The sequence below is a fragment of the Alnus glutinosa genome, chromosome 10 (genome assembly GCF_958979055.1).
Source record: "Alnus glutinosa chromosome 10, dhAlnGlut1.1, whole genome shotgun sequence".
NCBI lineage: Eukaryota > Viridiplantae > Streptophyta > Magnoliopsida > Fagales > Betulaceae > Alnus > Alnus glutinosa.
In genome coordinates this window covers 21750137-21773367 of record NC_084895.1, presented here as the reverse complement: position 1 = coordinate 21773367, position 23231 = coordinate 21750137, and the positions used below count along the sequence as shown (strand labels likewise).

At 34.9% G+C, this 23231-nt stretch overlaps 2 protein-coding genes and 1 pseudogene across 5 annotated transcripts; all 3 read right to left on the bottom strand.

The window, feature by feature from the left end:
* Nucleotides 1-2072: 2072 nt before the first annotated feature.
* Nucleotides 2073-7058, bottom strand: LOC133878885 (F-box/kelch-repeat protein At3g23880-like). 4 transcript variants are annotated; one of them, XR_009902012.1, is made up of 5 exons: nt 5874-7054; nt 4298-4502; nt 4118-4199; nt 3776-3824; nt 2073-2434 (listed from the first exon to the last, which is right to left on the bottom strand). XR_009902012.1 is itself a non-coding variant. In XM_062317445.1 (5 exons), the coding sequence occupies exons 1-5, from the start codon at nt 7012-7014 to the stop codon at nt 2384-2386; spliced, it is 1476 nt and encodes a 491-aa protein (XP_062173429.1). In that variant the 5' UTR covers nt 7015-7058; the 3' UTR covers nt 2073-2383. The 4 variants fall into 4 exon arrangements, 3 of the variants coding, with proteins under 3 accessions (XP_062173429.1, XP_062173430.1, XP_062173431.1); XM_062317445.1 differs by having other exon boundaries at nt 4350-4502; nt 5874-7058; XM_062317446.1 differs by lacking the exon at nt 3776-3824 and having other exon boundaries at nt 4350-4502; nt 5874-7055.
* A 3623-nt stretch (nt 7059-10681) lies between these two features.
* LOC133880559 (F-box/kelch-repeat protein At3g23880-like) lies at nt 10682-12758 on the bottom strand. Its single transcript, XM_062319513.1, has 2 exons — nt 11572-12758; nt 10682-10962 (listed from the first exon to the last, which is right to left on the bottom strand). Exon 1 carries the CDS (start codon nt 12698-12700, stop codon nt 11573-11575), a length of 1128 nt encoding a protein of 375 aa, XP_062175497.1. The 5' UTR covers nt 12701-12758; the 3' UTR covers nt 10682-10962; nt 11572.
* Nucleotides 12759-18431: 5673 nt separating this feature from the next.
* On the bottom strand, nt 18432-23002 carry LOC133880470 (F-box/kelch-repeat protein At3g06240-like; annotated as a pseudogene).
* Nucleotides 23003-23231: the final 229 nt, after the last annotated feature.

Genomic DNA, 23231 nt, shown 5'->3' with positions numbered 1-23231 from the left:
ATTATCAAAATTCAGGAAAAAAAGGTATTTAACCTTAATGAATTTTAAAAGACATTTTTCATCTTATCGTCTATTATTTTATGTATGGTTTAAATATTATTTCTTTATTTATTTTCTGAATATCGTATTTTTTTTGTCCTTTCTATACGGCACAGAAATCTGTAAATGAAACATTTTATCAAATAGAAGTCTAACTTTTCTTTGGATTAAATACAATTCACCCTCGAAGTTGTCAATTATTTTCAATTTGGATACCAAAGTTTAAAAATTTACAATGTACCCTCTAAAGTTTCAAAAAATTTCAATTCAAGCATTCTGTCTAGTTTGACGGTCAGACCAGACGGAATTTTGACCACTCCAAAACAATGTCGTTTTTCCCTTTTAGGGATTGAATTGAAAATTTTAGAAACTTTGTGAGGGTAAATTACAATTTTTTTATATACATATATTAAAAAAAAAAAAAAAAAAAAAAAAAAAAAAAAAAAAAAAACCTTTAAGGGTGGCAGCTAGTTGGGCAACCACCACTTTGAGGGTGGCACGCGGCTACCCCTAAGTGCCGGGGGTGGCCTTCGGGCCACCCCTAGAACCCTTCTAGGTGTGGAGGCACCCCAAGAGGTTGCCAGGTGTGGCACATGGCCACCGCTAGCCGGTGTGGCCTTCAAACCACCCCTAAATTCCTTTTGGGGGTAACTAAGCCACCGCTAGCCGGTTATTTTCTTTATGTCCCCACCATAACTTTTGTATCATGCAATTGATTTTAGTGCTCAAACCCAAATGGAAGAGTAAAACACTTATGTTATACGTTGGAATGGCTTGGGTCACATATTTGAGGAGGATTTCTTTCCCAGCTTGAGACGGAAACTTAGTCTTCTAATCATGCCGGAAGACATTAATAATGGAATAATAGTTTTAAGAGTATGTATAATTTTCCATTTTTTTTTATTAAAAAAAATTATGCCAAGAAATTTAGTGGCCTAATCTAATGGCCATTTAAACTACTTCACTAAAACCCTTTTCCCCTTCCCAATATTCAATAGAGCCAAAAAAAAAAAAAAAAAAAAAAAACCGTACTTCACTTTAAGGTTTCCTAGAAAATATTTTAAAAATTGAATTCGATCTCATAGTGTGTATATGCCAGTGATAGGAGCGCGTGCAATTCCCCACCCAAAAAACAAATTGGATTTTTTTTTTCAAAGCAATATTAGATTTCGGTGAGTTTGGATTGAAAAATAATAAAATATAATAAAAAAAACAAGTTTTACCCAAACATGAATGCGTTGTTGTATACTACAAGATTGATCGAAAATAATATTTGAAAAAGAACAATTTAATTCAAATGGTCAAAGAATGATCTAATGATAGGTCAAAATGGCAATTAAAAATAAGGAACAAGTAACAATAAGCATTTTTACACCAACCAATTGCTTTAGAAAATTTCCATGATAGGCGGTGGTTAATAACTTAGTATCGAGTATTATGCTACACGCATTTCCAATCATCCACATTTATTGCCCCGACTCTCTTGGGTGACTTTTAAATGGATGAAGATCTACAATTTCTCAAACTAAAAATTTATACCCTCTTTAGACAACAAAATGCTTCAAAAGTGCTACCTATTAAAAATTAAAAATGTGGCACAATACAATTGAGAATTGAGAACATTTTCATCAAGTTCTATCTCTCAATGTTATAAAAAAAAATAAAAAATAAAAAACGTCAAAAACTGTCTTTTAGTCCTCTTAAAAAAAATAAAAAAGCTTCAAAGCAAAAGTGAAAAAGACACATTTTGAGAAGAAAATTATTTCTTGTTGTCTCGATAATATGCTACATTTTTAATGTGCCATTTTTCAGGAGTCTCGATGTCTATAAACAACCTAAATTCTGTAATTTGAAAAAGAAATTACAGAAGATCATGATCCAAACCAAACCACCACTGAATTTGAAAGAGATCTTTAAAAAGTCATTTAAGGAAACGTGAAAATCAGCGCAAAGAAATTTGAGTGTGTGTAGCATTACTCAACTCAATCACATACCAAATTTGCGCTTGAAAATGCAGAGCATAACACATGGACTAATTTTAAATGAAGCAGCAGAAACTTATAACGAGTACATGACTGTCTAAACTCTAAAGAGACATTTCCTACACAACAAACAGGTCCTACAGTTTGGAATATTTACACATATTATATATATATATACATAGATAGATAGATAGAGAGAGAGAAAGATATTCATGGCTAAAATGTTTCAGACATTGCTATTTACTAATTCAAAATCAAAACAAACTGCTTCAAAGATAGGTGAGTACTTGAGTCAATCCTACATGCACAGTTGAGGTCTTCAAAACTCTAAATTCATTGCAACAAAAGATGCCCTTCATTCTTTACAAGTCCTCCCCATTTTCATCAATCAATCTTTCAAGCCAATCATCAACCTGGTACGACAACAACCAATAATAAAAATAAGGAACAAAAAACGTAATTAAATTAAACAAAGGTAAACCTGTTGTGAATTGTTATTTCTGCTATAATAACAAGGATATATTCGTTACAGGAAAATAACTAAATGGCACTCATGGACATATCCACTTCTGGAGAGCAAGGGGAACCGCCGGACATGCCAAGAAGGGAGAAAATGCAGTTTGATTGGTAAAAAATAAATAAAAGCTAAAGTCAGGAAATATCCCAGAACACCAAAGATATGAAAACTAGTTAATTCCTACTAAAGACTTAACAAGCAAGACCAGCTTTTTGACTTCCCAAAAGGCAAGACTACAATACAAGGCAATGATATTGCCATTGAATAAATAATAATAATAATAATAATAATAATAGACAAAAGAAGGAAAATAACAAGACATGAAAGCTGCATGGTCATAAGTTTTCATACATCTCCAATTACAAGTCTAAAAGAAAAGTCTCATTATTAATCTCCCATTCAATGCACGTTATTTCATCACTTCCTGTAAATAAATAATTAACAAATCCATATTTTTCTCTTATTCCAGGACTACAAAGAAGAGGAAGACAATGAAGAAGATCATATTCGTTCTCCAAAACAGAATTCCATCCAGTGGCTTAGAAAGCCTTGCACACACTCATGCATCAAAATCTCCCTTTATTCAACCTAGTCTCTCTCTACAATTCCTCTTTCACTCTTTTCAAATCCCTCCAAAAGCTCCGACTCACTCTTTCTTATCACCCACAAGAAATTCACTTTAGATTCTTCCAACCCAGTTGCTATTTCTTTTGAGGGATAGAGTTTTCCTCCAAACTGGGTTGGAGAAAGTTCTTTCAATCCAGTCTATAAAAATGACGAGTCCCTTGAGCATGTGAAAAGCACATGTCTTTTTAATAACAGGGACAAAGTTAGAATGAATTTTAGTAAAAAAGCATGCTATTAAAAAAAATGGACACGTCATTTTTTTTAGATTAGGTTGAAGAACTTCCTCCAACCCAGTTTGCAAGAAATCTTTGTTGTTCTTTGAGTTGTGCAGGCGAAATCACTACCTGAGATCTAAAGGCTACATATAGAACTGAGTTTTCCCTGCTCACGCTTCTTGTCAAGCCACTGCACCCATGTAGGCTTACTGTGGGGTTCTGGTGGAACCTTTGGTGGCTCAACCAGGCAAAAAGGCCCCACGGACCAAGCCTTGGGTAAACAGTCACGGTTCCATTAATTAACAAAGGCTCAAGCTCATAGAAACAGTTGAATATCATACCATAGCTATTTGTTTTTTATTTTACAAAATTCATAGCGAACTCAAAATCCATACCATTTGGCTCCAGATCTCTAATTTGCAGTTCGAAGTCATTCTAGTGACTCTGATCCATGGAAAAGAAGCCACTGTTATCAGCTCATCGTTTTACCCAAAGTAGGAAATATAAAAGGAGTAGAGACTTTTGGCAGTAGATATGTCAAGCCAAATTATCTGATTTATTTTCTATCCGTACAAAAATCACAATAGACAGGTTTTCACAAATTCGGGAATCAACTTAATTCAACCATATATGCTTCCCCTCATAATCAAGTCAAAATTAATCTCAACACCCAATGCACACTACAATCCCATTATCATGAGAACTAAACAAAAAATGACAAGAGATGGTAGTAATACCTCTTTCTAGAACTCTCACTTGCAGCTACACCCCACTCACAGGTTGCCTTGGCTTGGATCACCTCCAAAGCTCCCTCCAGGCCTAGGAGAAAAGAATTCCATATCATAATCATGTCCATTCTAACAATTAGTTAATGTGTGCGTGTGAAAAAATAAATTATATTGGAAAGATTCTCTAACCTTCTTACAAGTGCCATTAACATATCTATCTCTTCCTGCATCTTCGACATACCTTCTTGCATATCCCGCAGTAAGATTTGTGTGTCTTCCAATTTCTGCTCTATCTCCTGTTGTTTTCTCCTACAGTCTTCATGGTCGTTGAATTGGGTGGCGTAATGCAAACAACATGAACATGACGGGGTAGGTATGACACCACTCCCCATTCCTACAACCATATCCATGTAAATGGTTTAGATGACTATAACACTCATCAAGTTACTAAGTCATTATAAAACATGTTTGTACATCAAAGTTGTCCATTCAGACAAGCTCCCAAAACCATTCTTTATGTGGTTGCTTAGAATATAGTCAAAAACATGAGCAGCCCATTAAGTAAACGCTAACCAATCACGCTGCACAACAAACAAAAAAGTTTCATATCAGACCCATCTTGTAAACTCATTGTCAACCAATCAATGATCCAAATGGGCGTTGGTGGACACATAGGAAAACACCGAAGAACAAATGCGCCTCTATCTTCTTAACAATATGCTTGAGTGTAGTGCGTTTCCAGTATCGAGGAAGTGAAAGAACATCTTGGGGCAAGTTGCTGAGCTTAACATTGATGTCAAAACCAAATGGGTGGCAATTAAAATCCTGGGTCTCTAGGAATTGGTCTGCATCGATGAAATGTATCACTCTTTTGACCTAATAAACGTCTAAAAGCAATCAACTACTCTTTCAGTCAAATTGTCAAACACATGCATTCAATTCAATTCAGCAGCTAGACGAAGTGGTAATTATTTAAACTCTTAAATTAATCTCCAATCAATCACAACAGACTCAACTGATGATTCAACCATATGCTTTGATTTTATTTTTCTGCATGATTTTGCCGTTTTCCGGTGATGCAGGCCATGGCTGTTTTCTGTGATGCAGGTCATAACATGGCCGGTTGTGCTATTCTGGTGCCCTGGCTTTGAAAATGATGCTAATTGATCTGTATCAATCTAGCTTCACTCAACAAAATGGATCTCAAGAAAGCAAATTTACATAATAATGCATCTCTGGCTTGAAAGCCCACCCTACAGATAAGAGTTCCTATCTCTACTGCCTATCCAATCCGAAGACTCTTATTTACAAAGATTTTGGTGCACAAGAGATTCTCTAACGAGGAAGAGAAACTCAGCACAGATGATCCTTACCCGTGAAGGCAGAAACAGTACCTGTTGTTAACAAAACGGAGTCTCAAAAACTCAATTATTGAGTTTTCAAGCAGAGCACCATTAAAAGACCTAGAGGCCTATGAAAGTCACGTTTTTACTGAAGAAAGATGGCGCCTTTGCGAGGATGTCTTTAGTCAGCCAATGCCAAGGCAACAAAGCTAGCATCAAACCTACCCGCCCAGAACTCTCCTTAATTCCTACCATCCCCGATGACAGAAGAAAGATAAGCTAAAATGGGAGCTGGAGACGCAGGAAGAAAGATTAACGCGAGCAGCCAAATTTAGGACCAAACATTCTTATTTCAAAAAAAGAAAAAAAAGAAAAAAAGACAGAAGCATGAATTAAACTAACGAAGGGGCATGAAGCCATACCTTCAAACTGAAAAAAATTGCAGTCTACAACTATTAACGTTCCCCGATACCCTTCAAACTGAAGATTCGTCTCTGTTTGTACCAAAAGATCATACAATACCACTTGCCCCTCATTATTCTCCATAAGCAACTCTCCGTTCTTCCAAAACCTCAATGGCCTTTCCAAATGCAATGGGAGTTGAATGATAAGAAGTCTAGTCCACGACTCACTAACACCAAATTCAAGCATAACCCATATTTCCAAATCTTTCTTTTTCTCGTCGTCATCAAGAGCAAAAACCATCATAGCAACAGATCCCTTCAACTCCGTGAGAGTCCGAGTGTATTCATCGTAATCACAAAAAAGGCTAGCATCTGGAAACTGCATTATTTGGAACTCCTCGTCGTTGAAGTCAAAAACAACTATTCTGTCGTCCACACAATCGTCGTATGTGTAGTCGTCGTACCATAGAAAAACCCCATCCAACGCTGCGCTCTGCGAAACGAGATGTATCTCAATGTTCACGCTCATATCAAGCGGTCTCCAAGATCCAGATTTTAGGCTGTATATTTCGGCTTCCAACCACCCGTCCTCATCTGTGTCTACAAGTGTGACCACCTTGAAGTCGTTGGATCCCGCGTCGAAACCGAACCCCACATTATGGAACCCAAAATCAGGGTTAGAGACCCTAAGTCCGGTGTGACAGCGAGAAGGCGCGGCCGGGAGAGCCTCAAGGTCTGATGACGTGGCGGGATTCCAGAGATAGATGTTGCTTAGCGTTACGGCCCAGAGACAGAGCAAGCCATTACAGGAAGCGACGACGTCAAAGGGTGGTGGTGCTGTTGGGAGATTCAGAGGTGTTTGAGGAACGCAGTGGAGAGAGTCGTAAGAGCGGAAAGAGTGTATTAGCGTTCCGAGGTCGTACTTGTCTCTGGCAAAGAGGAGGATATGACGGAGAGGATGACTGGGGTTCTGGGTGAGAATGGAGTCATTGAGGAGGTTTTTGGAGAGGAAATCAGGGCTTCCTATGAGAGCACGCCATCTTTTGGAGACACTCTTGAATCGGATCAGACATTTTGGAGGCAGCCTCGACAGTATCTTCACAACCACTTCCTCCGGTAAATAGCTTGCCATTCTTCCGACCTTTGCTCTGCGCGGCATGGTTAAAGGCTATAATGGGTATTCATTTTAGGTTCGCTAAGTTTTAGTAAGTTTATTGTGAACTTTCGATTTTTTATTTTTTGTTTTTTGTTTTATATAAGAAATTACATCCAATATACTTTGATTGGGTTATTGGCATGATTTAAATTATAACAAATATATATATTACAGATACTTCTTTCAAATTATCATTATCATTATTAGTATTTCCCTAAAATTATCAATTTTGTTGATGGAGTAATTTTAAACGACGTACTCATGTCTTTTTTGTGTTCCTACCTATATTTTTCTTTTGTTCTTCTAATAATTAGGTGACTTTAAAATTACTACTCAATCAAAACCTAATTATAAAAACAATTAAAAAAATTATTAAAAAATAATAATAGTGAAAAAAAATGAGAAAATGGGGGTTGTTTGCAGGGGCGGAACCAGAATTTTTGATAAGGGGGGACAAATTTATATAAATACATAACTGCATAAATAGGAGAATTTTAGTTTAGATGGGTCAATTTTTTTTTGTTGGAGCTCGTTTAAAATTTGATTGAAATTCAATTCATAATCTCAGGTAACTACAATTATATATTTCATACAATTAAAATATGCAACACTATATATATTCATAAATAATTAATTTAAAAAGTTTAATATTGTAACACTCCGGTCCCATATTAGAAAAAAAAAATGAAGATCTCACGTAGAGTTAGTGGTTTATAAGGAGATAAATGATTGGTGTACAACTTTCCTATAATTTTTGTAAAAATCTCTGACAACTTTTTTTTTTTTTTTTTTATGATCAACTATTGAATTTGTTTTTCTACATATGAGCCCTAAATATTTAATGGTTGATATTAAAAAAAAAGTTGTTAGAGTTGTACAAAAAATGAGCAAGAAACATTACTCTTATAAAGATATTAATAGGTATTGAGTCTCACATTACTTCGTTACTGTTTACTAGGTAAAACTGAATTTTATAAAGGGTTGTAGAGAAATTCTAAATTGACTAGCTCTTAGGTTTAGTTATTTTTTTTGTAAATAAAAAATAAAAAATTGGCTCTTACTTTTAAGTTTAGTTTAAAGTGTGCTCTTTCAAAAAAAAAGAAATAAAAAAAAAAAAAAAAAAAAAAAAAAGTAAAATACTGATAGAGTAGAAAAAAAAAGAAAAGAAAAAATAAATAAAGAGAGTAAAACCCTTAGAAGTCTGCGCCCCAATTTAGCCCTAAGGATTTTTTTATTTTTTTTTTCAGCCTTCAGTTGGTGGTCTACTGCCTTTTTAAAAAAAATTAAAAGTTTATGCCGCGCAGCACACTTTTAAGGGTTGTGTTGTTTCAAATTCTAAAAACGATGTGTTTTGATATTTAGTTAAACGGTCCGTTTTTAACAAAATAAAAAAAAGTCATCTTCTTCCCTTTTCCTTCTTCTACCTTTCTTTTAACCTAATTCTTAACCCTCAAACAGTCAAACTGAAACAGAAACAAGCAGATGAAAGAGGGGTTAAAATATAAAGAATATTTTTTGTCTTTCAGAATGAAAGAGGGTCAAAATATAAAGAAAATTTTTTAGGGGGGACAATTTATTTTAGAGGGACAAATTTATAAATTTACATATTTTAAAAAGAATTTCAAAACTTTTGGAGAGACATTCGTCCCCCCACCCATGCACTTAGTTCCGCCCCTGGTTGTTTGGCCTAACTGAAAATTATTAAAAATATATATATAAATTTTAAATAAAATAAAATAAAAAACTAAGGGGTGGCTCTTTTTTATATATATATATTTTGGTTTTTTTTTTTTAGATTTTTTTAATCATTTTTAATTTACTTTTTACTTTTTTTGGTACATTTTTTTTTTTTTTAATTTCATAAATGTTATTTTTTTCAATTAAAGATATAGATATTTTTTAGTAGTTTATGATGCACATTGACACAATTTGTTGTTTTTTTTTTTTGGTCAAAATTTGATATATATTCCACCCAATAGGGAAAAGGCTAGAGCATAAACTCTAGAACCTAAAACAATAGACTAAAATCTCTATAAAGCAAGATCAGAATGTTCTAAAATTACAATATCACGGATACTCACAAGGATTTACTCAATCCATGCTTTGTTTTACTGCTGCCATAGCAAACGCCATGGACCAGATAATTTGCTACTCTTCGGATATGCCTAATTTGTCAAAAATGTCAATTCGAAAGAACATCTCATATGTCGGCCACCAATTGCCCGTACCTTCACCAATTTGGGACATTTGCCTTTACAGCGCTAACAACCTGCCAAAAAAATCCCCTTCTAAAATAATATTTTGAAGTCTCAAATCACAATTGAATTCCACCGCCCCCAAATGCTGCTTGGGCTTCTGCTATCACAAGCTCCTTACACATATGGTCGGGCTTTTGGCCGCAATCACCTAGCCTTTACAATCCCGTGCTATTATACCAATACCCATATGTCAATTTTTTTGAATAAATGGCCCCATCCTAATTTATTTTATACATACCCGAGAGAGAAGACATTTCAATGGAGTAATAGTTTTAGCAGTATCCATCCTGTTCCATTTTTTTCTATTAAAAAAAATTATGCCAAGAAATTTAATGGCCTAATCTAATAGCCATTTAAACTTCTTCACTGAAACCCTTTTCCCCCCTCCCAATTTTGATTAAAAAAAAAAAAAAAAAACAAATCCATACTTCACTTGTAGGTTTCCTAGAAAATGTTTTAGAAATTGAATTTGATCTCATAGTGTGTATGGTATATGCTTGTGATAGGAGCGTGCAATTCCCCACCCAAAATAAATATTGGATTTTTTCGTTTTTCAAAGCAAAATTAGAATTCAGTCAGAACATAGTATTCGCCCAAAAAAAAAAAAGACAACGATATTTATGCATTGTATACTAGAAGATTGATCGAAAATAATATTCCAAAAAGAACAATTTTGAAATAATTGGGCAAAAACTCATGCATCGTAATTCAAATGGTCAAAGAATGATCTAAATTCTAAAGATAGGGCAAAATGGCAGTTAAAAATAAGGAATAAGTAACGATGAGCATTTCTGCACAAACCAATTGCTTCAGAGAATTTCCGTGATAATCATTGGTTAATAACTAAGAATCCAGAAATCAAATCAGGATTCCGATTTGCAAATTAAGAAATTTAGGTTGTTTCTAAACATCAAAACGCTTAAAAATGCTACCTATTAAAAATAGGTCATGTTATGTTAAAAAATTCAGTATATTTTTTTTTTTCAGATTCTTGCTATATATGTTATAACAAAAAAAAAAAAAATTGAGTCAAAAACGATCTTTTAGTTCTCTAATAAAAAAAAAAAGCATTGAAACAAAAGTTAAAAAGACACATTTTGTGAGGAAAATTCTTTCTGGTTATCTCCATAATATGCCACATTTCTAATATGTGACATTTTTCAAGCGTTATGATGTTTAGAAACAACCTAAATTATGTAATTTGAGAAAAAAAAAATTGTATAAGATCTAGATCCAAACCACCATTGAATTTGAAATAAATCTTCAAAAACCATTTAAGAAAGTGTGGAAATCAGCGCGGAGAGAAATTTGAGTGTGTGTAGCATTACTCAACTATATCTTCGGTATCAGACTTGTGCTTGAAAATGCAGAGCATAACACAAGAGGACTAATTTTAAATGAAGTAGCAGATAATTATAAAGAGAGTACATGAGTGTCTACTGAGACATTTCCTACACAACAAACAGGTCCTACAGTTCGGAATATTTACACATATTATATATAAATATATAGGTAGATAGATAGAGGGAAAGATATTCATGGCTAAAATGTTTCAGACATTGCCATTTACTAATTCAAAATCAAAATAAACTGCTTCAAAGATGGGTGAGTGCTTGAGTCAATCCTACATGCACAGATGAGGTCTTCAATTTAGTGAAAGCGTTCCTTCTTTACCATGCAGGTGGGAAAGATGCTGAAAAAGAAACAAAAGATAAATAAAGCATCGAGTCAATAACATAACCTCTTTAAAAAAATAGATAAACCTAAACACATTCATCTCAATGAAATATACTATAAGCTGGTTATGCTAGAGATTTGAAAAAGTGATGTCCTTGTCAGTGTTCACAAATGTCAGATTCAAGATCAAGATCAAGCTCTTCTACAACACGGTTTGTGGCCACCATGAGTAGCCCATTAAGTAAATGCTAACCAATTGCAAGTTATGAAGAACATCTTGGGGCAACTTGCTGAGCCTATCATTGATGTCAAAAAACAAAATGGGTGGCAATGAAAATCCTGGGTCTCTTAGAATTGGGCTCCATCGCTGAAATAGATCACTCTTTTTACCTAATAAACGTCTAAAGGCAATCAACTACTCTTTCAGTCAATTTGTCAAACACATGCGTTGTTCAATTCAGTCTTTTTACCTAACTCTATATATGAAAATGATGCTGTATGATCCGTATCAAACCAGCTTTCACTCAATAAAATGACTCTCAAAATTTAGGACCAAACATTCTTAATAAACAAAAAAAGAAAGACAGAAACATGAATTGAACAAGCTAAGGGCATGGAGCCATACCTCACGGATTATCTTCCCCTCCATTGATCAAAACCGAACTCAGCTTGTAGTCTACAACTTGAAACGTGTCCCGAGACCCTTTAAATTGAAGATTCGTCTCTGTTTGTGCAAAAAGATCATACAAGACCAGCTGCCCCTCCCTATTCTCGATGAACAACTCCCCGTTCTTCCAAAACCCCAATGGACTTTTCAAATGCAATGGGAGTCGAATGCTAAGAAGTCTAGTCCACGACTCCCTAACACCAAATTCAAGCATGACCCATATATCCAAATGCATGTTTTTCTTCCGGCGAGAAAAAACGAACATAGCAAGAGATCCCTTCAACTCTGTGACAGTCCGCGTGCATTTACCGTAATCAAGGAAAAAACGAGCATCTGGAAACAGCATTGTTCGAAACTCCTCATCGCTGAAGTCAAAAGCAACTATTATCTCATTACCGTCGTCCACATGGCCCTCGTATCCGTCGTCACGATACCATAGAAAAAACCCATCCAATGCTGCGCTCAGCGAATCTTCATATATCCCAAAGGCCACGCTTAGATCAAGCTGTCTCCAAGAACCGTCTCTTAGGCTGTATATTTCTACTTCATCCCAATCAGTACCATCTTCGTCTTCAACCTGAAGAAGCCTGACCACTTTCAAGTCGTTAGATCGAGAGTGGAAACCGAACCCCACCTTAAACACAGAGACTGTACGTCGACGGTGAGAAGACGCGGCCGGAAGAGCCTTGAGTTCTGACGACTTTGCGGGATTCCAGAGATAGACGTCGCTTGGCGCATAGGCCCAGAGGCAGAGCATGCCATTACAGGAAGCGACGATGTCAAATGTTGGTGCTGGTGGGAGACTCAGAGGTGTCTGGGACGGGCAGTGGAGGGAGTCGTAAGAGCGGAAAGAGTGTATTTGCGTTCCGCGGTCGTATTTGTCTCTGGCAAAGAAGATGATATAACGGAGAGGATCACTGGGGTTTTGGGTAACAATGGAGTGGTTGAGTAGGTTTTTGGAGAGGAAATCAGGGTTTCCTATGAGAGCTTCCCACCTTTTGGAGACACATTTGAATCGGATAAGAGATTTTGGATGCAGCCTCGACAGTATCTTCACCACCACTTCCTCAGGCACATAGCTTGCCATTCTTCAAGCTCAAGCTCTGCTCTCACAAAAGCAGTGAGCTTTGCCCAGAATGCAAGTATTTTTACAACCTTAATATACAGGATTGAGGTGTGATTGATACATAATATTGTTGTGTAAAGATATTTTTCTATAGGATTTTAGGGTCCTCTGGCAAATACATTTTTTATTCTTAAATAACAGCCATTTTTAGGCATCCCTAAAAAAAAAAATGTCACCAATTAAATAAATAGTATATTAGGGTTGTGAATCGAGTATATTTTCAACATATTCTCATATTTTGGTGTTGTTAGGCATTGCTTTGTACAGGTCAGACTAGTGTTTTTGTACTGTTGATGTCATTTTTTTTTTCACTTTTTTAATAATAATTAACATCAAAATATTTTTATTTTTTTTCACTTTTTATATCAAATTAATAATTATTTTTACTATTTAAATAAAAAAAATCATTATAATACATTTTTTTTTACTTTTTTATAAAAATATTTTTTACTTTATATCACATTTATCACTTTTTATAATTTCAAAATTAACAACTCTTTAAAAGCATGTCAAAAAATTTGGTATGTTTAATAAATGATTTTGTAGTTGAACTTTTCTTTCCAGAGTTATAACAAGTGGTTCTTGTGATATTAAATAAATAAAAAAATTATATGAAAAAGTTAAAATAAAATAAAATAAAAAATTATGTTTTTAGTTTGACTTTTTTAAAAAAAATTAAAACGGACTGCTAAAAGTGCTATATTTTTTTTTTATATTTTTTTCTTATCTTACGAAGAAGAAGCGTTTTTATTAAAAGCGAAAATGAAGCTTTTTACGATGAAAATTATTTTTGTGTAACACAGGCCACATTTTTAATGAGGCGGTACTTTTTAAACGTTTCGATAATTACAGACAACCTAGATGACGTAATTTAAAAGTTTTAATTTTTTTAAAAATTGTTTAATCTCAATTAATCACACACCAAATATAAATATATGTTAAAAAAAAAAAAAAAAAATTCATCCGGATATAAATCAATGGCGATTTTGAAAGGGTAGGTCCTCCAGATTGTTTTCTTTATCTACTGATTTGACTACACAATGACAACTTCGAAGTTCGAAGGCCTCGTGATTTGACAATACACTGCCTACCCAGACCCTTCCAATCAAATTATCAATGGCTGTCTATATTTTTATCCGGTTTTAATTAAAAGCTTTGGGTTTAATACCTTTTTCTACTGAATTTTTATTTTTTTTTTTTTTTTTTTTTTTTTTCGCTTGCACTTCCCATCACTAATTTCGATCGCTAAGGTACATCGTTTAATAGGTATATAATCAATTTTCAAATAGTATTTCCGTTCATCTTCTATAAGAAAACTAACATAATTTCACATTAAACTGATTGAAATTTGACGCGTGTCATTTATTATATTATAAAATAATAAAAGTTTAAAACTTAAATGTAAAAATCATGAAAAAATAATTAAAAAAACAACTATAAACTAAAAAAAATCCTTTATATATATAAAGGATTTAACAAAAAAGTATGTTATGCCATTCCATCTAGGGGCAGACAAATTATCCGTCTACCGCTTACCGATCGCTTACCGAATCGAACCGATTCGTCATCGACCGCCTACCGAACCGACTAATTTTAGTTCGGTAGTCGGTATAAAATTTTATTCCGAAAGCCGGATCGACAGCTGAATCGAACCGAACCAAATTCTATTCCGACCAATTAACCGAACCGACATAAAACGAAACGACGTCGTTTTAGTAAGAACGAAACGTATAATCATTTTTTTTTCTTTAAAAAAATCAAAATGACGTCGTTTCATTACCCATTTTAACCGAATGTTAACCGATTTAACCGACCGCCTATTAACCGCTTAACCGACTTAACCGACCGCCTATTAACCACTTAACAGACTTAATCGAAATAATTTTACCGACTACATTCCGATAAAAGTCGGTTAACCGACCGAATTAACCGACTTAACCGCCTACCAAACTGACGCCCACCCCTATTTCCATCTGCTTTACTTTAAATTAGAATATTATGTTTTTAAGGAGGATGTGGTGCCATTTGGACTACCACTAATTGGATTATCCCAACTTTACTTCGTCTTTTAGATTATCAATATAACTTATTAGAAAGCACCCAACTTTCTAAGAGAAATAAAATATGAGAATAATAAAGCTAAAATAATCGAGATGAAGCCTTGAATATTCTTCCTCATCATTAAAATTAAAAATATATATTTTTCAGCACTCATCCTTCAAAAGACAAAACTACCATTATTTTGAAAAAAAATATTTTTGTTCAAAAAAGAAAATAATTTTTTAAAGGAAAAACTTCATCTATAATTTTTGAATTTTTATCCTTTTTGAAATAAGGTACCTAAACTTTAAAACGACTTAAGTTATTAAAATAAAATCTAAATTTTAATTAAAATAAAATAAAATAAAAAACTAATGGGTGGCCCGCTTTTATTTTTTAGCTTTTTTTATAATTTTTTTATAGATTTTTTAATAACTTTTATTTTACTTTTTACTTTTTTTAGTACAATTTTAATACAATTAAGAATACAACCAATCCAAATATAGTGAGTAGCATGGTGGGCTCCTACTTGTGCCAAAATGTGGGCAGTCGAGTTTGCCATCCGTTTAGTGTGGCAGCTTTTCCAACTATAAATACTCGTAAGAACCTCTTTAATATATGCTATAATATTCTCATGCCTACTCCAATTTACCCATGTGCAGTTAATAGCCTGTACCACAAGTAAAGAGTCTCCCTCCAAAATGAGTCTTATATAACCCTGGTTTCTGAAGAATTCTACCATGCGAAGAGCTGCAAGAGCCTCTGCTACAATCGGATCAACCAAAACATCCACTAAATGGCAAAAAGCAGCATGCACCATTCCCTGAAAGTCACGCATAATGCAACCAAAACCTAGTTTGCCATTCTTTGAGTCAATAGCAACATCCTAATTTGCTTTGTACGTCCATGTCGGTGGTGATTGCCAATGTATTTCTCCATAAGGAACTAAAAGACCCTTGGGACCTCGCACAACAAGAATTGTTTCCGTTGGTGAGAACATTCACCATGGACAACATCTAGGCTATTCTTTTCCATGTAATAAGCATTACGCACAGTAAATTCCCCTGTGGTAGTCCCCCGCTAGGTTATAATGTCATTGTGGTCATACCAACTTAGAGGGATTTATGAAATGATATCTGCTTCAGCCTTGCAGAAAACAAAGTTAAGAAGCTACCCATTCCACCAATGAGAATCTTGATCAATTAATACGCTAACCGTAGCATTTGCAAGAAATGAAGCCCTTAGAGATTGAATAGCATATGTAGTTGAAGTGGGGAGCCATTTATCCTGCCAAATTTTCACATCTTTACCATCCTCAATTCTCCATATTAGACATTCTTTGAAAAGATCTTTTGAACAAAAAATGCTCCGCCATGCAAATGAAGGTCTGCTTCCTAGATTGGCCTCCAAAAAAATCACACTTAGAAAGTATTTAACTTTTAAAATCTAGCCAGCAAAACAATTAGGATTCTAAATAAGTTGGCATCCCTGTTTTACTAGCAAAACTCTATTGAAACATCGCAAATCACGAAAACCCATACCACCATTCGATTTTGAGAATCCCAATTCATTCAATGAATCTTGGATTCATTTTTTCTGTCTCTACCAAAATTTGTACATCATGCAATTGATTTTGGTGCTCAAATCCAAATAGAAAAGAAAAACACTTATGCTGTATGTTGGAATGGCTTGGATCACATATTTGAGTAGGATTTCTTTCTCAGTTTGAGACAGAAACTTAGTCTTTTAATCATGCATGAAAACATTAACAATAGAGTAATAGTTTTAAGAGTATGTACAATTTTTCATTTTTTTTCTATTAAAAAAAATTATGGCAAGAAATTTAGTGGCCTAATCTAATGGCCATTTAAACTACTTCACTAAAACCCTTTTCCCCTTCCCAATATTGAATAGATAATAATAATAATAACATAAAAAACAACAAAAACAAAACAAAACTGTACTCTTCACTTTAAGGTTTTCTAGAAAATATTTTAAAAATTGAATTCGATCTCATAGTGTGTATATGCCTGTGATAGGAGCGTGCAATTCCCCACCCTAAAGACATATTGGATTTTTTTTCTTCAAAGCAATATTAAATCTCAGTGATTTTGGATTGAAAATTAATAAAATATAATAAAAAAACAAGTATCACCCAAACATGAATGCATTGAATACTGCAAGATTTAACGAAAATAATATTTGAAAAAGAACAATCTTAATTCAAATGGTCAAAGAATGATCTAATGATAGGGCAAAATGGTAGTTAAAAATAAAGAGCAAGTAACAATGAGCATTTTTGCACCAACCAATTGCATTAGAAAATTTTCAGGGAAAAATACACATATCCCACTCAAACTATCACTCAATTGTCAATGTACCATGAGACTACCAATTGTGTCAATTGCCCCCCTCAAACTATCAAAAAATGTCAATGTCCCCCTAATACTAACAAAAAGACAAAAATAACCCTAATTTTTTTTGAATAAGACAAAAATGTCCTTATAAATTAAAAAAAAAAAAACTAAAAAATTATTTTTTAAAAAAGAAATTAAATAAATTAAATAAAAAAACGAAAAAGAAAGTTTTTTTTTTTTTTTAAAAAAAAACAAACGAAAAATAACTGAAAAAAATAAAAACAATTTTTTTTAAAAAAAATAAAAACAAACGAAAAAGAAAAAGGAAAAACCAGTTTTTTATTAAATTAAAAAAAAGAAAAAGAATGATTTTTTTTTTTTAAAAAAAAAAACTAAACAAAAAAATAACTGAAACTTACAAAAATAATTTGTTTTAACAAAAAAAAAAAAAACCAGTTTTTAATTTTTTGTTATTTTTTTTGTATAAGTTTTTGTTATTTTATATTTTTTAATTTTAATTTTATTTTAATAATTTTCTGGAGGGTATTTTTGTCATTAGGAGGATATTTACAGTTTTTGGTAGTTTAAGGGGAGGACATTGACACAATTGGTAGTTTAGGGGGGACATTAACAATGAGGTGATAGTTTAAGGGCGTTATGTGTACTTTTTCCAATTTTCCATGATAGGCAGTGATTAATAACTTAGTATAGAGGATTATGCTACACACATTCCCCATTATCCACATTTATTGCCCCCACTCTCTTGGGTGACTTTTAAATGGATGAAGAACTACAATTTCTCAATTAAAAATTTATACAATATTTAGATATCAAATCGCTTCAAAAGTGCTACTTATTAAAAATTAAATATGTGATTAATTACAATTGAAAATTAAGTACATTTTCATCAAGTTCTTACTCTCAATGTTATAAAAAAAATAAAGAATCAAAAACTGTTTTTTAGTTCTATAAAAAAAAAAAGCTTTGAAGCAAAAGTGAAAAAGACACATTTTGAGAAAGAAAATTCTTACTGAATGTCTCAATAATACGCTACATTTTTAATGTGGCATTTTTCAAAAGTTTTTATGTCCTAAACAACCTAAATTCTGTAATTTGAAAAAAAAATTGCAAAAGATCATGATCCAAACCAAACCACCATTGAATTTGAAATGGATCTTTAAAAAGCCATTTAAGGAAGTGTGAAAATCGGCGTAAAGAAATTTGAATGTGTGTAGCATTTCGACTCCATCACATATCAGATTTGCACTTGAAAATGCCGAGCATAACACAAGGACTGATTTTAAATGAAGCAGCAGTAACTTAAAAAGAGTACAAATTCGAAATCAAAACAAACTGCTTCAAAGATGGGTGAATGCTTGAGTCAATCCTACATGCACAGTTGAGGTCTTCAATTTAGTGGAAGCGTCCTTCTTTACCATGCAGGTGGGAAAGATGCTGAAAAACAATCAAAACATAAATAAAGCATCGAGTCAATAACACAACCTCTTTTAAAAAAATAGATAAAACCTAAACACATCCATCTCAATGAAATATAACGAAGTTGTTTGGCAAGCAACCCTAAAATTTTCAAAGCATTTTTTACTTTTCCCAAAAAAATCAAATAAAAAACATTCTATTTTTTTTAAATTTTTTACATCACATCAATAATAATTTTATTACTATTCAAATAAAAAAACTCACTACAGAACAAAACTTTTTCACTTTTCTATAAAAAATTTTCAAATTTTATATCACATCAATAACTTCTTTCTACCATTCAAATAAATATTCCATTACACAATTATTTATCAAAAATCTCCAATATAATAAGCTGGGTATGCTAGATATTTGAAAAAGTGATGTCCTTGTCGGTGTTCACAAATGTCAGATTCAAGATTAAGAGCTCTTTTAGAGCATTTGTAGTGAAATCGTCAAACTAACGAAATCACTAAAATTAGACGATTTTGCTCAAATTCACGTCTGCATCAAACTCGTTATTGCTACAGTAATTTAGGCGATTGTCAGAGACCATCGTCTATTCAGCCGAGCGACTTTTGATCGTCTCTTCATATTTTTCATTTTTTTATTTCATTTCCCCGCGTATTCGTTCAGCCTCAAAGCTCTTTCACGCCGGTTTTGTGTCTACCAGAGATAGAAGAAGATCCACGGGAGAGGGAGATCAACGCATTCGTTGCTGGGTATTTTCACTCTAAATATGCTTGCTTTTTGGGTGATTTGGGTTTCTGGGTGTGTTTTGTTTGGGGAATTAAGGTTTGGGTTTGCTTGAATTTCCATTAATGTTGGGCTTTTGGGTTTCTTGGTGGGAAAATAATTGGGTTTTAGGGTTTTGGGATTGTAGTTCGTGGTGGGTTGTATAAGAATTTGGTTTATGGGGTTCTTGAGGACGAAACGTCGTCGTCCTAATTTCTCAGACTTTCTCGGCGATTTTGCTCCCTGCGAAACATTCCCTGGAAGCTTTCTACGCCGCATTTAAATCCATTTGATCTCCAAAGATTCTCTCTCACCATATCGATCCCCGCACATAGCTACTGATGCTAGTTGCAAAACTCAAGGCCTCTAATTCTCTAGAATTAATGAAATCGGAGGAGGGAAATGATCCTGTAGACACTATCATCAGACAAGCAATTGGAAAAGAGCCTCTTTTGTCTTTCGCGAGGGTTAGGGACAGCCCAGTTTAATGGATTCAATTACATCATTTTTCGTGGGTAAGTGAATGGTTTTTGGTTATTTGGGTTTGAGTTTTATGGGTTCTGTGCATTTTGATTGCTTTTAGTGGTTTGTTTGTTTGTTTCCCTAAAAAATTGAGGGGGTGAGGGAGAAGGAATGTGAAAAGTTCTATTTTCTGTGTTTTTTGTTCAGATTGCATGCATTGTTTTCGCTTCTGAATGTTGAGTTGTTCTGATATTGAAAGTGAAACCAGTAAATTTTGGCTTCATGACAGTTGAAAGTGATTGGAAGCGGTTGTTTTTAAAATCAATAAAAAAAAAAATTATTATTTAAAGTAGGCAATATTTAGAGAGTTTAATATTTGATGTCTTTAAAAAGTGGATAGCTAAAATAACTAAAGTGCACTTTTTAGCCAAAATCTGACTAAACTGTGGCGAGTTCATTACAATTGCTCTTACACAACGGTTTGTGGCCACCATGAGCAGCCCATTAAGTAAATGCTAAGAGCAGTCCCACCAGGTTATGTAAAACCTGTTTTTAGTTAAAATAGATAGCAGAATTCGTAAAATCCTCTTCCATCGGTTTATGTAAACGAAATGCAAAGTAGCGTTGGCATAGATTCATGTACAGTGCAACGCCAGATGAGGCGTTGCACTGTACACACATCTATTGCTTATTTTATTATTTCTTTCACTTTCGTTTCACCTTTTTGCCTCTTTCTCTTGTTTCTCCGCTTCTCTCTCATACTCTTCTCCTTCTTCTTTTTTTCCCTTTTCCTTTCCCTACCGACGCCGGCCTCTACCTTTCCATCATCTTTGTTGAAGCTTTTTCTGCCGGATCGGCCAAATGGAGGGTAGCGTGAAAATGGGGATTTTGAGAGATTGGAGCGGAGAGATCGACGCCCTGGAGAGTTAGGGTTTGGATGGCGTCCTGGAGACCCTCGGCGGGGTCTATCCCGAGATCTTCCATGTTTTCCTTCACCAAATCGTCAAATGCCTCATGTGAGATTGTGCGCCCAGCCTTTGCCGTCGTCTTCGGTGGACCCATCTGAGCCACGATTGTCCCCCCCCCCCCCCTCCCCCTCCCCCTCCCCCTCTCTGTGTTGATCTCACGCCGCAGAGCTTGAACGCGGCTCGGTCATAGGCCTTGGCGGCTTCTATAGCCGTGTCGAAGGTCCCCGGCCACACTCATGAGTCGCGACGATTGGAATCTCGGATCTCCGCTGCGTACTTGCCCCAAGGCCGTTGTCGCACGCCTCTGTAGTGCCTTTTCACTTCTACACTTGGGTTTTCCGGAACGGACAGGGAAGGTTGAGGTTGGGTTCCCGAATTGGATCAACTTGTTTTGCTTTTGCTCGGGAGCGAGATCTTCAGCGCGGGGCTGATTGTTGGAAATTTTTGGTGGGTGAGTTTTTTGGATTGGCCGAATGAGGAGTTTTCTGAAAATTTCAGTGTTTTTCTGGAACGGTTGGTGAAATTGAATGGCGCGAACTTGTCAATAAAAAAGCAATAAAAAATAATACAGAAAGAATATAGGGATAAGAATAGATAATCGGATGTATGGTGTTTTTAAAATTCATTAGCTAAACTAGATAAAGTGAGTTTTGGTTAGCTATTTTAGATTGAGAAATAGACAAGCCGGTGTGAGTGCTCTAACCAATGGAAAGTTATGAAGAACATCTTGGGGCAAGTTGCTGAGCCCATCATTGATGTCAAAAAACAAAATGAGTGGCAATGAAAATCCTGGGTCTCTTAGAATTGGGCTCCATCCCTGAAATAGATCACTCTTTTTACCTAATAAACGTCTAATGGCAATCAACTACTCTTTCAGTCAATTTGTCAAACACATGCGTTGTTCAACTCAGTCTTTTTACCTAATTCTATATATGAAAATGATGCTGTATGATCCGTATCAAACCAGCTTTCACTCAATAAAATGAAACTCAAAATTTAGGACCACACATTCTTATTAAACAAAAAAAAGAAAGAAACATGAATTGAACAAGCAAAGGGCATGGGGCCATACCTCAAGGATTATCCTCCCCTCCATTGATCAAAGCCGAACTCAGCTTGTAGTCTACAACTTGAAACTCCCGAGACCCTTCAAATTGAAGATTCGTCTCTGTTTGTGCCAAAACATCATACAAGACCAGATGCCTCTCCCTATTCACGATGAACAACTCTCCGTTCTTCCAAAACCCTAATGGCCTTTCCAAATGCAATGGGAATCCAATGCTAAGAAGTCTAGTCCACGACTCCCTAACACCAAATTCAAGCATGACCCATATATCCAAATGCATGTTTTTCTTCCGGCAAGGAAAAACAAACATAGCAAGAGATCCCTTCAACTCCGTGACAGTCCGCGTGCATTGACCGTAATCACGGAAAAAACGAGCATCTGGAAACAGCATTGTTCGGAACTCCTCATCGCTGAAGTCAAAAGCAACTATTATCTCATTGTCCTCGTATCCGTAGCCAAGATACCATAGGAAAACCCCGTCCAATGCTGCACTCCGCGATCCCTCATATATTTGAAAGTCACTGCTTGGATCAAGCTGTCTCCAAGAACCGCCTCTTAGGCTGTATATTTCTACTTCATCCCATCAAGTAACATCTTCGTCTGCAACCTGAAGAAGCCTGACCACTTTCAAGTCGTTAGATCGAGAGTCGAAACCGAACCCCACCTGATACACATCGACTGTACGTCGACGGTGAGAAGACGCGGCCGGAAGAGCCTTGAGTTCTGATGACTTTGCGGGATTCCAGAGATAGACGTCGCTTGGCTCATAGGCCCAGAGGCAGAGCATGCCATTACAGGAAGCGACGATGTCAAATGTTGGTGCTGGTGGGAGATTCAGAGGTGCTTGAGACGCGCAGTGGAGGGAGTCGTAAGAGCGGAAAGAGTGTATTTGCGTTCCGGGGTCGTATTTGTCTCTGGCAAAGAAGATGATATGACGGAGAGGATCACTGGAGCTTTGGGTGATAATTGAGTCGTTGAGTAGGTTTTTGGAGAGGAAATCAGGGTTTCCTATGAGAGCTTGCCACCTTTTGGAGACACTCTTGAATCGGATAAGAGATTTTGGAGGCAACCTCGACAGTATCTTCACCAACACTTCCTCAGGCACATAGCTTGCCATTCTTCAAGTTCAAGCTCAAGCTCGGCTCTCAGTGACCTCTCACAAAATGCGACAAAACACTTAGCTATATATATATATATATATATATATATATATATATATATGCGCTTTTAAGAAAAACGACAAAAGCAGTGATCTTTGCCCAGAATGCAAGTATTTTTACAACCTGAATATTCAGGATTGAGGTGTGATTGATACATAATATTGATGTGTAAAGATATTTTTCTATAGGATTAGGATCCTCTGGCAAATACATTTTTTATTCTTAAAT

What these genes read in the sequence shown, in the direction of transcription:
- LOC133878885 (XM_062317445.1), bottom strand. Translation starts at nt 7,014, where the DNA reads ATGCCGCGCAGAGCAAAGGTCGGAAGAATGGCAAGCTATTTACCGGAG. An exon ending in CAATTTTTTTCAGTTTGAAG is followed by an intron (nt 4,503 to 5,873) that starts GTATGGCTTCAT and finishes ATATGGTTGTAG; the next exon opens with GAATGGGGAGTGGTGTCATA. An exon ending in ACTGCGGGATATGCAAGAAG is followed by an intron (nt 4,200 to 4,349) that starts GTATGTCGAAGA and finishes CTTTTCTCCTAG; the next exon opens with GCCTGGAGGGAGCTTTGGAG.
- LOC133880559 (XM_062319513.1), bottom strand. Translation starts at nt 12,700, where the DNA reads ATGGCAAGCTATGTGCCTGAGGAAGTGGTGGTGAAGATACTGTCGAGG.